The 16,127-nt window shown below is 38.5% G+C and overlaps 2 protein-coding genes across 2 annotated transcripts in view; both read left to right on the plus strand.

The window, feature by feature from the left end:
- Positions 1 to 6,432, plus strand: part of LOC102847769 (transcription initiation factor TFIID subunit 3-like) — a 12,095-nt gene extending 5,663 nt beyond the window's left edge. The window contains exon 2 of the mRNA XM_006895023.1: positions 6,364 to 6,432. Coding sequence (XP_006895085.1) covers positions 6,364 to 6,432 — 69 coding nt within the window. The remainder of the gene's footprint in view (positions 1 to 6,363) is intronic.
- Positions 1 to 16,127, plus strand: part of LOC102850627 (microcephalin-like) — a 229,600-nt gene that overhangs the window by 170,308 nt on the left and 43,165 nt on the right. The window lies entirely within an intron of this gene.

A 16,127-nucleotide genomic window follows, 5' to 3' on the forward strand; every position in this document is an offset into this window, starting at 1 on the left:
AGTTAGGTCATAGGATTGTAAAATGATACAACCATTCTGGAAGGCAGTTTTGATGCTACCTCAAGAAGCTGAACATAGAAATTCCAAATGACTCAGCTTTTCTACTGCCTGGAATATACCCTGAGAGAATGAGAACTGAGACACAGAGTCTTGTACACCTGTATTCATAGCAGCGTTATTCACCTTTGCAAAAATGTGAAAACAGCCCAAGTTGTCCAACCACAATTGAATGGGGAGAAATTATGGTACATTCACAAGATGGAATACTATGCAGCATGCTGGAGTGATAATTTTGTAAGGCTATAGTCTTTAATTTTCTGCAGCAAGTATTTCAAGTCCTCCTTGCTTTTAGCAAGCAAAGTTGTGTCATCTGTGTAATACTGGTTGTTAATTAGACATCCTCCAAGCAAGCAAACTGATGCTACATTCCTCTTCATAAAGTCCTATTTCTTAAATAATTTACTCAACATATGGATTGAATAAGTATGGTGAAAGGATACTTTCCTTGATTTTAAATAATGCATATTTTTGTCTAAACAACAAATTAATAGTCTGGGTATAGGAACAGTTAAGTGTTCTGGGATTCTTATTCTTCTTAGTAATAATTTATGATCTACACACTCAAATGCCTTTGCAAAGTCAATATAAAACATGAATAAATATCCTTCTGATGTACTCTACTTTAAGCCAAGAAGCATAGGACTTATGTTGCTGTTTTTGTTAGCTACCATTAAGTCTAGTACACAACTCATAATGACCCTTTGAACAGTGGATGTGAACTCTATCCTATCTTGTGCCATCCTCATTATTTCTGATATACTTGACCCCATTACAGTAGTCATGTGCCAATACATCTGGTTGATGTTTTACCTCTCTTTTGCTGACCCTCAACTTTTCTAAGCATGCTTTCCTTCTCCAAGGAATAGCCTCTTCTTATAACATGCCCAAAGAAGGAGAAAGGAGGTTGTGTTATCTTTGTCTTCAAGAAGTATTTTGGCTGCACTTTCTCCAAATCGTATCTTTTGACAGTCTATGGGGTAGTCGTTCAGTATTCTTCTCCTGTATCACCTCTCAAAGACATGAATTCTTATATCATTCTTATTCGTTGTCCAGCTCTGAAATAGATGCATTGTGCAAGTGTTAAAAATACCACAACTTGAATCACCACACCTTAGTCCTCAAACTGTCATTGTTGCTTCTTAATAGTTTGAAGAGGTGCTTGACTGCAGACTTTCCCAGTGTAATATGTCTCCCCATTTTCTGACCACCAGTACCAAGTATGTTGATTGTGGATTAAAGTGAGATGAAATTGTTGACAGTTTCAGTTTTTTCTGTATCTAACTTGATGTTGCCTATCGGTCCTGTGGTGAGCATCTTTTTTTCTTGTTAAGATATAATCCATATTATGACTGTAGAATATATCCATATTGAAGGCTGTAGTCTTTGATCTTACTTATCAAGTGCTTTCATATAAGTGCTTTTAGCAAGCAGGGTTGTCTCCTTTGTACAATACAAGTTGTTGATAACTTCCTCTGATCTTGATGCCACATTATTCTTCAGAGACTCCATCTTCTGAAATTATTTGCTCGATTAACAGATTGAATAGGTATGAAGAAAGGATATAACCCTGACACACACCTTTCCTGATTTTAAACCATGGTGTATTACCTTGCTCTTTTAGTACAACAGCCTCTTGATCTAGGTATAGGTTTTGCATGAGCACAAGTAAGTAGATCAGGTACATCTTAGTCATAAAGTGACATCCTTTTTCTTTAGTATTTTAAGGAATTTCTTGGCAGTGTATTTACCTGCTGTAATATGTTCATTTGATTTCTTAACAACATCAACCTTTTCTCATCTGTCATGATGTTAATCCAGTGGTATGAATTTTTTATTTCCTGATGTTGATGTGTAATCCATACTGACAGCTATAATCTTTGATCTTCTTCAGTTAAGTGCTTCAAGCCCTCTTAACTTTCAGCAAGCAGGTTTGTGTTACTTGCATACTGCAGGTTGTTGATGAGTCTACCCTCATCAATCCTCTTGTCTTATTTTCCATGTAATATGTTGTTGTTATGTAATGTCGAGTCACCTGTGATTCATAGCGACCCTATGTACAACAGCCCTAAACCCTGCTCTGTCCTGTGACAATTTTAATGTCTCCAACATACCTACCCCCATTACCCCAGTCACTGAATCAGTCCACCTCATAGAGGTTCTTTCCCTCCTGTGCTGTCCCTCTACCCTCCCAAGCATGACGTCCTTCTCCAAAGACAGGTCCCTCCTTACAACATGTCCAAACTATGTCAGACAAAGCTTCAGAATCCTTGCTTCCTAAGAGCAGCCAGGTTTAACCCTCTCTAGGATGAACCTGTTCGTTTCTTAGCAGTCCATGGTATGTATTCAATACTTTTCTCCAATACCACAGCTCCTCTGTAGTCATTGTCCAGCCCTCTGATGCATAGCAAATGGTTGCAAAGACCAATGCCTATATCAGGCGCACCTTAGTCTCCATAGTGACACTATTGCTCTTCAGTACTTTGGAAAGGTCCCTAACAGCAGACTTTCCTATCGCAATACATATTTTAATGTCCTGGCTGCTGGTGTCAAGAGTGTTGACTGTTTGATGAGTCTACCCTACAATCCTAGTTTAGTTTAGCAAATTAAAGCTGTTTACAATCTCAGCTTCTTCACCATCCATCCAGATGCTGCCAACTGACCCATTGGTCAGAATCATTGTCTTCTTGATATTAAGCCTCAATTGAAGGCTGTAGTCCTTGACCTTCTGCAGCAAGTGCTTCAGGTCCTCCTCGGTTTCAGTAAGAACGGTTGTGTCATCTACATAACTCAGGTTGTTGATAAATCTTCCTTCCACCAATCCTGATGCCACACTTCTCCTCAAACAGCCCAGCCTCCCAGATAATCTGTTCTGCATATAGGTTGAAAAGGTATAGAGATAAAACACATCCTGGCGTACACCTTTTCCAATTTTGAACCATGGAGTGTTTCTTTCCTCTGTTCTGATGACTACCTCCTGGTCCAAGTATACGTTTCACATTAGCACAATCAAATGTTCTGGGATTCCCATTCTTCTAAGAATCAGTCAGTCATAGTTTGTTATGATCCACATGGTCAGACACCTTTGCATAACTAATGAAACACAGACATTCTTCTGGTATTCCCTGCTTTTAGCTAAGATCCATCTAACATCAGCTACAATATCCCTAGTACCACGACCCCTTCTAAACCCAGTCTGCACTTCTGGCACTTCTCTGGTGATGTGTTGTTCCAGTCGTTTTTATATAATCTTCAGTAGAATCTTGCTTGCATGTGAAATTAATGATATTGTTTGATAATTTCCACACTCTCTTGGGTCACCTTTCTTTGGAATAGGAACAAATATAGATCTCTTCCAGTCAGTTGGCCAAGTGGTTGTCCTCCAGATTTCTTGGCACAACTTTGTGAGCACGTCTAGGGCAATATCTGTTAGTTGAAATACGTCAATTGGTATACCATCCATTCCTGGGGCCTTATTTTTTGCCAATTTCTTCAAAGAAGCTTGTACTTCTTCTTTCATAACCGTAGGCCCTTGCTCATATGTTGTTTCATGACATTCTTCTGTGTCTGCCAATTCCTTTCAGTACAGTGACTCTGTATACTCTTTCCATCTTCTTCTAATACTTCCTTGATTATTTAATATTCTGCCTAAAGCATCCTTAAGTATTGAAACCCAGAGTTTGAATTTGTTTTTCAGTTCCTTGAGCTTAAGAAATGCTGAGCAAGTTCGGCCCGTTTGATTTTCTCACTCCAGCTCCTTGCACATTTTAGTGTAATATTTTACTTTGTCATTCATCCCACACTGCCTTTTGAAATCTTCTTTTCAGCTCTTAAATATCTTGAATTCTTCCCTGTGCTTTGGCTTCTCGGCGCTTTAGTGAAATATTCAGTCTCTTCTGACATCCATTTTGGTCTTTTCTTCCTCCTCTGTCTTTGTAATGACGTTTTGTACTCTTCCTTGATGATACTCTTCATATCCTCCCACAATTCATCTGGTCTTCACTCGCTGGTGTTCAAGGCCTCAAATCAGTTCCTGAGATGGTTCTGAAATTCACGTGGCATAGACTCAAGATCATATTTTGGTTCCCATGGATTTCATTTTCCTTAGCTTCAGCTTGAACGTGCATATAAGTAGTTGGTCAGTTCCACAGTCAGCACCTGGTCTAGTTTTCACAGCTGATATTGAGCTTCTCCAGCGGTTCTTTCCACAGATGTAATCAATCTGATTCCTATGCATGCTAACAGGTGAAATCCATGTGTATAACCTGCGTTTATGTTTCTTATAAAACATATTTGTAATCTCTAAGTCATTGTGCAGAATTCATTCTATCTCCAGCTTCATTTCTGTCAGCGAGTCCATGTTTTCCAACTACTGATCCTTCTTCTCTGTTCCCAACTTTTGCATTCCAGTCACCCATTATTATTAATGAATCTTGATTGCATGTTCAATTGAGGTAGTATAGCTTGAATTATTTCTTAGCATACATATTATATGGATATGGTAAAAGGATACACCTCTTGACATAGCACTTTTCATATTTAAACCAGCAATATTTCTTTGTTCTGTTCTAATGACTACTTCTTGGTTTATAGTCAAGTTTCACATGAGCATGTTAAATATTTTGGGACTTTCCATTCTCCTCAGAGTTGTTGTTAGGTGGCATCAGGTCGAGTACAATTCATAGCGATCCTGTGAACATAAGATCTGAACCCTGTTCTATCCTGCACCATCCTCACACTTTCTGACACACATGAGCCCATTGCATTGTCACCATGTCATTCCACTTGTCTGAGGGTCTTACTATCCTTCGCTGAGCCTCCACCATCCTTCTCCATGGAATAGCACATTCTAGCAATATATTGAATAACCCAGAAAACATCAAAACAAAATAGAGGGAATATACAGAATCACTGTACCAGAAAGAATTGATTGATACTGACAAATTTCAGGAAGTACCATATAGGCAGTGGTAATGAAGGAAGAAGTAGAAGTTGCATTGAAAGCAGTGGCATGAAATAAGATCCCAGGCATTGATGAGATACCATTTGACTTCTTTCACATAACAGTTTCAGCCTTGGTTGTGCTCACCAGTCTCCTCAGTGTTACCCATAATTTATTATGACACACACAATTGAATGCCTTTGTATAATCTAAGACACAATTAAATAGAGGTCTGATATTCTTTTAAGTCAAGATTTTATCTTATTAATGATATGCCTTGTTCTACCACCTTTAAGAACCTAGCTTGATACATATTATGTAACTATTCTTTTTGTTGTTTTTAGCTGCCCTCTGAGATCATTGCTCATTTCCCCTTCTTTAATTGTGCACATTAAATAAAGAAGGTCACTAGGTGTCACTAGAATCACATTTATTTGAGTTATTTCTGAGGGAGGTTTTCAATAGCAGACAACTATATAACATATGTTCCATTTCATTCCTAGATTCACTTTTTGTAGAAAAAAAAATATGTGTACAGATGTCACTTGGGTAAAAATTGGTATTACTTTGTGGAGTTTCTCCAGATTCTTTTCCTCACTTTAAAAAAAGTACTTATCCCAAAATATTTCTTCACTCATTCTGTGTGATAAAAAATACCCAAAAACCTCAAAAAAGAAATCCTTTGTTATATGATAGTGATACCTTGGGTTTAAATATTTATTTATGATAGCGCAAAGTAATTTTATTAGGATTTTAGAAAGGTGACATCACCAGATCAGTGATACACATTGCACCCACCTACCTCCTCCCTTTATTTTGTTTTGTTTTGCTCTGGATGTGTATAATCTGGCCAGTGTGCTCTGATTAAATTCAAAGTTGATTTGAGTATGCCTTATAACCTGAAGTATGAAAGTTCTGCAGAAAGCCTCATACTTACTATATTTGAAGAACAGTAAAGGAAATCAGTTATGATTAGAGCAGGGTAAGTGAGAGAGGAAGTGGGAGGAAACAAGGACCGTCATAAAATTGCTGAGTAGTTCTCAGATCAGTTTTCAAAAAGAATGCCTAATGGAAGTTGATAATAAGGAAATGCAGTGCCTTAAAGATAGTTTTTCAGATTAAGTAAGGGTTGCGTTTTGGTTTGTTTGGTTTTTTCACATATCAGGCTGCAACCTTCCTTACTTTGAAGATGATTGGGTATGACTGAGCATGCCATTGCTAAATAACAGGAAATTGACCTTAGTTTCATTAGTCATACAGAAAGTATGAGCGCTTTTTGTCTTTAATATGTACGTAAGGGAAGAGGAAGAGTGGATGTTGAAATGTCATAAGACGTTATAGTGTTTTCTTGTTACTGTTCTTAGATGCTGTCAAAGCTGACTCTAGATGATTCTGTGTACAGTATGTCTAGACCCGTCTCTGCTTGTGCTTAAGCCAGATGTTACAGTCAGTGTGTCAATCCATTTTATTAAGGCTTTTCCTCTCCTCTGACCTTTTCAAGCATAGTGTACCTTTCAGGATTGGCCCTTTCTGATCACATGCCCAAAATATGTAAAATGAAGTTTCATCATTCTTACCTATAAGGAGAAGTCTGGCTGTACTTTTTCCATGACAGATTTATTTGTTCTTTTTTTTTCTTTTGTCTATTCAGTACTCTTCTGACACTAATTCAAATACATTACTTCTTTGTCTTTCCTTATTCATTGTCCAAATTTCACATTATGTGATTTCTTTCTGTGACTTATATTCTCCTTATGTTTGTGTTGCATTTTCCTTATTCTCTTCCCTTTGATTCATTTTACTAAATTCATTTCTGTTCTTTAATGGCTCTTGACCAAAAAGGTAGCATGGTGTATTAAGAAGATGGAGGCTGTGGAGCCAGACAGACTTGAGCACAACTTTGGAGTGTGACATTCACTGTAGCCATGAACAAGTTATTGGGCCCTGTTTCCTCATATAAGAGAGAAACATAATCATTTAGATTTATAATCCCTGTAGATGTTCAACCTTAAAAACCTCAGTGTAAATAAATCTTTGTATTCTTGTGCTCATAGAGCAGCGTTATCTGAGTTTCTCTGGTCCCACTTCTTGCTACCTTCATTGTATTATAGAAGCTAGCTCTTCTGTTAATTATTATATACCTTCAGAAAGATGTCATTCCTCTTCTTTTTTTTAAATCTCTCTCCTGTAATAGCCAGCCTAGTCTCTTCTGCATAGAAAATTAATAAACTTTTGATGACTTGTCGTTAGGAAATAAAATGAAAAGATAGGGCAGTTTAGCATCACAGTAGGGGGGAAAAAGCATTAGTTGGTCCAGATAAGTAGTTATTTTGTACAATTGAATCTGGACTGACACATACCTGATGAAAAATTTCATAAGCAAGTGAATCACATGGGAGTCGACTGCATGTTTTTCTCCCATGGAGCAGATTCGAATCACAAGAGCCTTTAGGTTGACAAAGCAATTTGTTGTCAGTAGGCCACCCGAGCTCCCTAGATAAGTAGTGATATTATAAAAATTATTTGTCCTCAAAATGGAAAGGGATTGTAAGAGCCCTAGGGAGCTATTGTGGTGTAGTCTGTCAGAAGTTCTTATGCTAATGCACCAGCATTAGTGGTTTGAATCCACTAGCAATTTCTCTATAGAAGAAAAGTAGGCAGTTTCCTCCCTTGCTATTAACAACCTTGGACAGCCAGTGGAGGGTCAGCTATTGAGTCATTTCTGACTAGACAGCAATGTGTGTGTAGGAACCTTGGTGGTGCAGTGTGTGATGAGTTGCGGTGTCAACTGAAATAAATGTCAGCAATTCCAACTCATTAGCTGCTTTCTTGGAGAAAGATGGCAAGTCTCCTCCAGTAAAGAATTATATCCATGGAAACCTGATGGAGGGACAGTATAAGTTGGAATTGATTTGATGATAGTAACTTTTGTAGGTCTGCAGTGAGTAAGTGTTCTTGTAGTTGATTAACTCCAAAGGAAGGATGAGTAAATCAGGCATACTTCATTGGCTTCCATTGGAGTGGAAGTTGCTACTCTGCTCATTGAGTTGGAACCTACTTACAGCTAGTTGATCCTTGAGTGTGGTTTTTGAGACTGTAAATGGCACTGGAGGAGATTTCTCACTTTTCTCCCGAGGAGCCACTGTAGGATTCAAACCACCAGAGGTGCTGCTTTTGGGTTGGCACAACTCCCTTACGACTTAACTAGAAAACCAAAGTTAAAAAGATCTTAATATACAATGGAAAATGAGTGTATGATCATATGTTGTGTGTATTGCAACTAGCAGAGGATGTGCATAATTGATTGGCAAACAAGCTAAAGAAATTTTTATACTTAAATAGTGAAGGGCAGAAAGAGGTGGATGGAAGGGGAGCAGAGATTACTGGATGGATGAGCAAGGTTCAGTAAGGATTTAATGTGATGTAATAAATGACATTGGCCATTGTAATTAATGTTATAAAACAAAATGTATATGAGTGATTGAAGGAAAATAATTAAAAATATTCCATTAACGTGAACAACTTTTAGGAAGGGGAAGATCTGCTTTAGGGGTATTTCTTGAAACAGTTTTCCTCTTGACCACTAGATGGGGAGATAATATTACCTTTTTATGCTTTTGGGGAAAAGTACAACTCAGTTGCTGAACTGTTTGGTTTTTTGATAGGTTTTATTTGAGTATATCTCTCAATGTGGGTTTCAGTGCAGCCAGTATTTTATTAAGTGTGAAAACACATGTTTGCAAATATAGAAGGACTTTTAAGTGCTTCCTGAAGTATTGCAACTTTAAGTGGCATCATTAAGTATTACTTATTTCGTCATTATGAAAAATAGTAAACTCAAGTAGATTGTACTTAGGAAGTATGCCTTTTTGCGTATTTATATCATCACTTGATAGGTATTTTTGGATATCAGTGTTTCTGGCAGATGTATCACATCATTGCCATTGAGTTGGAACCCACTCATTGCTGACCCTCCAGTGGGTTTTCAGAGGCTGTAAATTGCACAGGAGGAGATTGGTCATCTTGAACACACAGAACAGCTAGTGAATTAGTTGGCAGTGCAATTCTTTATCCACGAGGACTACCAGAGCTCCTTCTGTAAATACATACTTCTTAGTCTGTGGTTTATCTGTTTTCTTAATTGTATCTTTCCAAGTATTTTAAAAGTATTTATATTTTGTTAAAGTTCAATTTATTCTGTAATTCTTCTCTCCTTTGTGCTTTTGGCCCCATTTAAATATTTCTGCTTAACCCTAAATCCTGATTTCCTCCCCTTTAGTTTGTAGGAATTTTATTATTCTATCTCTTAAGTTTGAATTTATGTTGAACTATTATTTTTGTGGATCATAGGAGAAAAGGTGTAAAAAAAATTATTTTGGGGGGGCAGTGATAACATTTACTGGTTTGTAAAGTTTTTCTTTTAGTATTTTACTCTTTGCTTGGTGTTGGAGCTTCAGAAGTAACTCTGCACCACCCACTGCTGTTGAGTTAATTCCTGCTCATAGGTACCCTCCATCAGGTTTCTGAGGTGGTGAATTTTAAGGAGAGGAGACTGCCTTCCTGTCTTTGTCCCACAGAGCCACTAGTGTGTTCAAACTACTGGAGACACCTACATAATAGTTTGTGTAGCAGCACAACACATTACTACTACTCCACTAGAGCTCCTTCTTGACACAATTACCTTCTATTTTCATGGACCTTTTAATGGAGAAAACAAATAAATAAATTGACTCCAGTGCAATGACACATAAAACAACAAATAACTCAATCTAATCTCTCTTTTTAAAACTTGATTACTCTTCAAAAATATTCCCAAATAAGGTTAACTTCACAGGTACTAGGGATTAAGGCTTAAATATGCCTTTTTGAAGAGCTAGCTATGTGTCATAATTCAATCTACACATTGTAAAGGGAAGTAGAATCAAATGTTGCTACAAGGATTTATAGTGAGAAAAATAATAACTTCTTTAGTTTGCTTAGCTCCACAATCAACACTCTTGGTACCAGGAAATCAAAAGATGAATTGCATTGGGAAAGTCTACTGTCAGGGACCTTTCAAGAGTTTTGAAGAGCAACGACATCAGTCTGGAGACCAAGGTGCATGTGATCCAGGCCATAGTCTTCGCAGTTACTTGCTATGCATCAAAACTGGACAGTGACTAGGGATAATAGAGAATTGATGCCTTTGAACTGTAGTGCTGGAGAAGAATATACCATGAACTGTCAGGAGAACAAACAGGTTCATCCTAGAGAGGGCAAGGATTCTGAGGCTTCATCTGACATACTTTGAGCATGTCCTTGGAGAGGGAAATCGTAAGTGGAAGAGTAGAGGGACAAGCGCAAGAGAGGAAGACCCTTGATGAAATAGATGAATTCAGTGACTGGGCTAGTGAGGGTAGGCATGTCAGAGACAATAAGGTAGGCACAGGATAGAGCAGGTTTCAAGACTATTGTACATAAGGTTGCTGTGAGTTGCAGACTCCTCTATGGTACATAACAATATCCAGTTCAGTACTTTTCTCCAGCACCACAACTCAAAGGCATCAGTTGTTCTTCTCCATTAGAGTACTAAATGTCCCATGGACTGTCAGAAGAAAAAACAGATATGACTTGGAGAAAGTGACACTAGAGTGCTCCTTGGAGGCAAAGATGGTAAGCATCATCTGTCCTACTTGGGACATGGGGCTAGGTGAGGCTATTCCTTGGAAAACGATGTCATGCTTAGAAAAATGGAGAGTCAGTGAAGGAGTGGAAGGACCTCATTGACATGGTGACTTAAGATACTATGGGCAAAATTCTGAATTATGTTGCAGACATCAAAAAAAGGTAGAAGAAATACACTGAGTATCTCTACCAAAAAACATTGACAGACATGAACAGTTGCAGGAGGTAGCATATGATTCCCAATCCATGGTGATGGAAGAAGTTCAGGTTGCATTGAAGACATTGGGAAGGAAAAAAGAAAGGCTCCTGGAACTCACGGGACACCATTTTACATGTTTTATGAAACAGATGCAGCCCTAGATGTGCTCATCAAGCTATGTCAGGAAATTTGCAAGACAGTTACCTGCTCCACTGATCAGAATAAATTTATACTTGTTCCTAACATCACTATGAGGTGTATTTCACTCGACTGCACCTAAGAGCAACAACATATCCAGTTCCCACACTAAAAGAGAAAACCCCTTTCACCTTTTTTAAAAGCTATTTACTTACCTCTGTATTTTCTAAATACAGAAATACAAATACTGCTCTTCTGTAGTCTTGGTTTTTCAGTTTTATATATTATCTAGTGATTTTCTAATGTGGAGGGACTTTTGCTTTATATCTTGTTCTCCCTTGAAGGTTAACCTATCCTCATACTATACACATCTACTGTTTACACACTAAATACACAAAACAATTCTTTTTGTCTCGTTATTGGAATATGCATATTATATTTGATTATATAAATCATCTCACAGTAATCTGACCGTGAAACTTACTTTTGCTGAACCTTAAAGTGAATAAATATATTTCCTTTAATATAAGTCTTTCTTTTTACATAAGACTTAGTGCACTGACTTAGTGTCTTTAGTTATAGGTGTCTAAAAAATGAACTTTTTCTGTCATATGAAGGTTGGTTTTGATGGAAGAGGTAAGTAGGATGCAGAAACCTCAATTTGCAGACTCATCAAAAGTATGTGGGATGCAGAAAGCAACTTGGGAATTTGTTCTGGATTCCTGAGAGCAGGACCATTTGTTGTTGTTAGGTGCCATTGAATTGAGTACAACTCATACCCACCCTGTGAACAACAGATCTGAACCCTGCCCTATTTTGTGTCAGCTTCATCATTTCTAACATACTTAAGCTTACTGCTGCAGTCACTGTGCCAAACCATGTAGTTGAGGGGCTTTCTCTCTTTTGCTAACCCACCACCTTCCTAAGCATAATGTATGTCCTTCTCCAAGAAATAGCTTTTCTTAGCAACAGCCTAAATTATGTGAGGCAACACTTTGTCATCTTTGCTTCCAACGAACACTCTGGCTGTATGTTGTCTGAGACAGAGCTGTTTTTACTCTTGATAGTCCATGGGATATTCAGTATTCTCCAGCAAGACCATTCTGGGATTAATATTGACTAAACCTTAACAAGCATGATGTAATTGATCATGACCAAATACTGAGACCAATAAATAATTTGAAAGATGTATTATTCTTTCTTATGGCTTATCATCCAGGTTGGAGAAAATCAACCTTTTGCTCTCAGGAGGTTAATTAGCACATCTCTTGGAGCCCTGGAAACTCAGCCCAGGACCCTCTCCCAGAGGAGATGCTGCTTTATTTCTTTGCTAGGCCAAAAATAGCTTCCCCCTGGAGTCTGTGAATTGTTTAGTGAATTGCTTGAGTCCATACTGGTAATGAGATCCAGCAGGGGCTAGGAACTGCATTTTGGCAGTCTGAAAGACTACTTACTTTTAACTTTCATGCCTCAGGTGGCTGGGGATGGAGAGGGAAAGGCTTAGCTGGTCTGAAGATTATAGATTCCTGGGGCAGTATTCTCTTTTGCTTGCCTTGGGTGGCTGGGGATGAGAGAAAGGGCTGCTTGCTGGTGACCGAACCATAGAGAGAAAGAAGCTGAGTGTTTAGGATCAGCTTCACTGAACTGGTTTGGTACAAATTGGTGTCATTAGAAGGTGGGATTTGCTAAAGAAAGCTGCTCCAGACTTGCAGACTGTGATTTTCAGGTTTTCAGCTAGTCTTCCATTTTGAATCTCCTCTCTGCTCTTCTTCATAGACACCTGATGTGCATTTTGAAGTTCCAAAAGAATCCATTTGCCCCTTGCTGTTGAGTCTTCTTCCTCAATTGCCAGGCTTAGGTTTTAATTTCATTTGCTCTATTACCTGCTTATTTCCTCAGATTTTTGTGGAATTACTTTTAAAGTGTTTACCTTTGTGGACTTTTATATGCACACTTACATATATTTTTGTGGGTTTAGGAAGTAGGATTAAAAATGTATGTAATCATCAGAATTCACCAGAGACCATGAATATTCCATTCGTATCTCTCCTAAGTATTTCTTAGAAAGGACGCTCTCAATGCAGTAAACATAATTTATCCAGTTTTTCTCAGTCTTACCCCCACCCTTATGTCAGCCTCATTCTACAACAGTGGCACCATATATTTGTCCTTTTGTGACTGAGATATTTCACTCAGCATAATGTCCTCCAGGGTCACCCATTTTGAATAATATTACATGAGTTCCTTGTTTTTCAATGCAGTGTAGTATTCCATTGTGTGACTATACCACAGCTTCTCTATCCATTTGTTTGTTGATAGGAGAGAATAGTTTAAAAGTAATATATTTTAGGGCGTTATGATTATCATAAGAGTCTGGAATGAGGGTTGCAGAGTGGAGTATACTCAGGGTGAGGGTGGGGGTGGAGGTGTGTGTGTGGGGAGATTGTATACCAATGAAGGAGTTTTTCTTTTGCTTTTCAAGGAGAAGAGCGAACTGGGGGTGGGGCGGGGTAGGTGGGGAGAAAAGTGTAACAGTGAATGAATGGAAATCCAAAATCTCTGCAGATGTTCATTGAAATTAATTAAAAAAAAGAAAAGAAAGGACGTCCTCTCCCCCTGGTGGCCAATTTCAATTATGTTTGCTTATATCTTTGGCATATCTAAGCTCAATTATTGGAATACTCCCTTGATTAGTCTCCTTGTGTTTATTGTCATACTCTGTGAGCCTGTCCTGCAGAATGACTGTAGTTTTAGGACTTTTGAAAATAGCTTTTCTAGCCATGCCCTCTGGGGGCATGGTCTCCAGCTGCCTCAACTGTAGACACGTGTTGCACCCTTGATGAGCTTCTTCAACATCATCAGCAGTGAGGACAATATAAAATAGAGTTAACCAGACTGTGGGGAGATTGTGGTAGGGCATAGCCTGATAGATCCCTGGAGACACATCCGGAGTTAAGATTTTGCTTGCTGGATGATTGAAAGGAGAGCTAATTTGTGGCTGCTATGAGACAAAACTTGCTGAATGAGGAAACTAAAGGTTCTTGCATTTGTGTTGCTGGACTGAGCCTGGACTGAGAAGCTATCTGAACCCCAACATTATATTTTGCTCTTAACCTGCTTTTGGAGTGCTGTTCACTAAACCTGAAATTTCACTGTGGGATATCCTTTGCCACTTCCTGTCTCAGCCTGTTTCCTTAATAAACTCTGAGTCTGAGTCACTTGCAGTGCACATTGGAACCAGCCCAGTGATTAGTAAAAGTAGGTGCAGGAGCATAGGGGGCCGTGTCTGTTCTTATAGGCATCAGTTTTATACTGTGGATATTGTTGATGGGCACAGTTTCCTTTTGTGGGGTTAGTAGAGGTTAGACTTGACTGTCCATAACATTGTCCTTGTTTATTTTATGGTTGGTATCAGAGTTGCGATTCATTACCATGGCTCGAGACTAAGAGAAATATGGGGTTTTGTAAACTAGGGCTTGGAAAGATGTATAGCTAAAATGGTTATTTTTTGTTGCTAAAAATTGTAGGAGAAAACCCAGATGGTCACTTTGGGCTTGGGACTAAAAGCAGAGACATTAGGCAACATGCATATGAAAAGGATATACTTAAGGATGGTACTTAAGGGTAGAGAATGAAGAGAAAACTGAGAATTTCTTGTGTATACTGCACTGAAACAGATGAGGGACTGAATAATTTAAAAGTGATGTATGATAGGGTATTATGATTATCACAAGAGTCCACAATTAAGGTTGCAAAGTGGAGTGTACTTGGGGCAGTGGGAGGGGTGCGGGGGGATTGTGTACCAGGGAGGGAGTCTCTTTTGCTTTTGAAGGACAGGAATGAACTGGGGGCGGGGGAAGAGGGCTGGGCGGGTAGAGAAGTGCAGCAATGATTGAACGGAAATTCAAGTTCTCTGTAAATGTTCATTAAAATTATTAAATAAAATATTTTTGTTGTTCTTGTTGTTATGTGCCGTTGAGTCGTTTGCGACTCAAAGCGACCCTATGTACCACAGCCCTAAACCCTGCTCTATCCTGTGCCAATCTCACTGCCTCCGATACACCCATCCCGTTTTGGATAAGAAAAAAAGTCTATGTATAATTTTTTTTTCTTGTATGTCACAACTTTGGGTTGTATTATCAAAATGAATATGAAAGACTTGAAATGTTAAGATATATTGTAAAAATTACTAAGGTTTTTGTCAATTTAACTATATGGAGTATTTTTTTATATTGAGATTTAGAAGATTGTGGAAAGTATGTACTTGATGTATATTGATGTATTCTTTCATATAATGAATACTGGACACTGTAATAGGAAATACTGTAGATTATATAAAGAATGTAAAGCCACCTTGCAAATTATTGGATATACTAAAAATGAAAATTTGCTCTGGAGAAATGTTTGTGGTAAGTAGTAGAATTTGGTAGAGAGCATGTGGTTGGTCTAGGAAATAGAAAACCCCACCTGTACTGTGAGGAGAGTTACATTTGAAAGAAGTAGAAAAAGACTTTGAACTGAGCCAAAGTAATTCAAAAGAAGCTTGCAAGTATGCTACTTTGTGTTGACTTCCTGAGTCCAGTTGGTAAGTGGAAGTGGGCGGCATCAGTGTCCTCCTTCCAAGACTTGAAGTTAAAGGAAGCTGATGAATATACTTAACTAATGGTGATCACCTGGGTCTACCTGATGAGTGGAAGTGGGAGGCATCAGAGCCCTCTTTCCAGAACATAAAATGGCAAGTATGTTTAACTCATGGTCACCACCTGGATCCACTTGATGAGTGGGAGTGGGAGGCACACAGTACAACACACAGGCTGAATTTGAGTGTGTTCCTTTGGCACTTTCCACTAGGGCATAGGGGAGAGAAGTACTTAGTGATGGGGCGTAGAGTGTTTTAAGATACATAATTTCAGTAAAATATAGATGAGATAAAAGAGGCAAAGCTATGTTGTTGTTATGTGCTATCGAGTTGCTTACGACTCATAGCGACCCTTTGTACAACAGCCCTAAACTCCGCTCTGTCCTGTGCCAATCGCACCATCTCCGATACATCCATTGCAATTGCCCCAGTCACTGAATCAGTCCACCTCATAGAGGGTCTTCCCCTCCTGCGCTGTCCCTCCACCC

The sequence above is a fragment of the Elephantulus edwardii genome, unplaced genomic scaffold (assembly GCF_000299155.1).
Source record: "Elephantulus edwardii isolate Elephantulus edwardi_28Jun2011 unplaced genomic scaffold, EleEdw1.0 scaffold00154, whole genome shotgun sequence".
In the NCBI taxonomy this organism is placed as follows: Eukaryota; Metazoa; Chordata; class Mammalia; order Macroscelidea; family Macroscelididae; genus Elephantulus; species Elephantulus edwardii.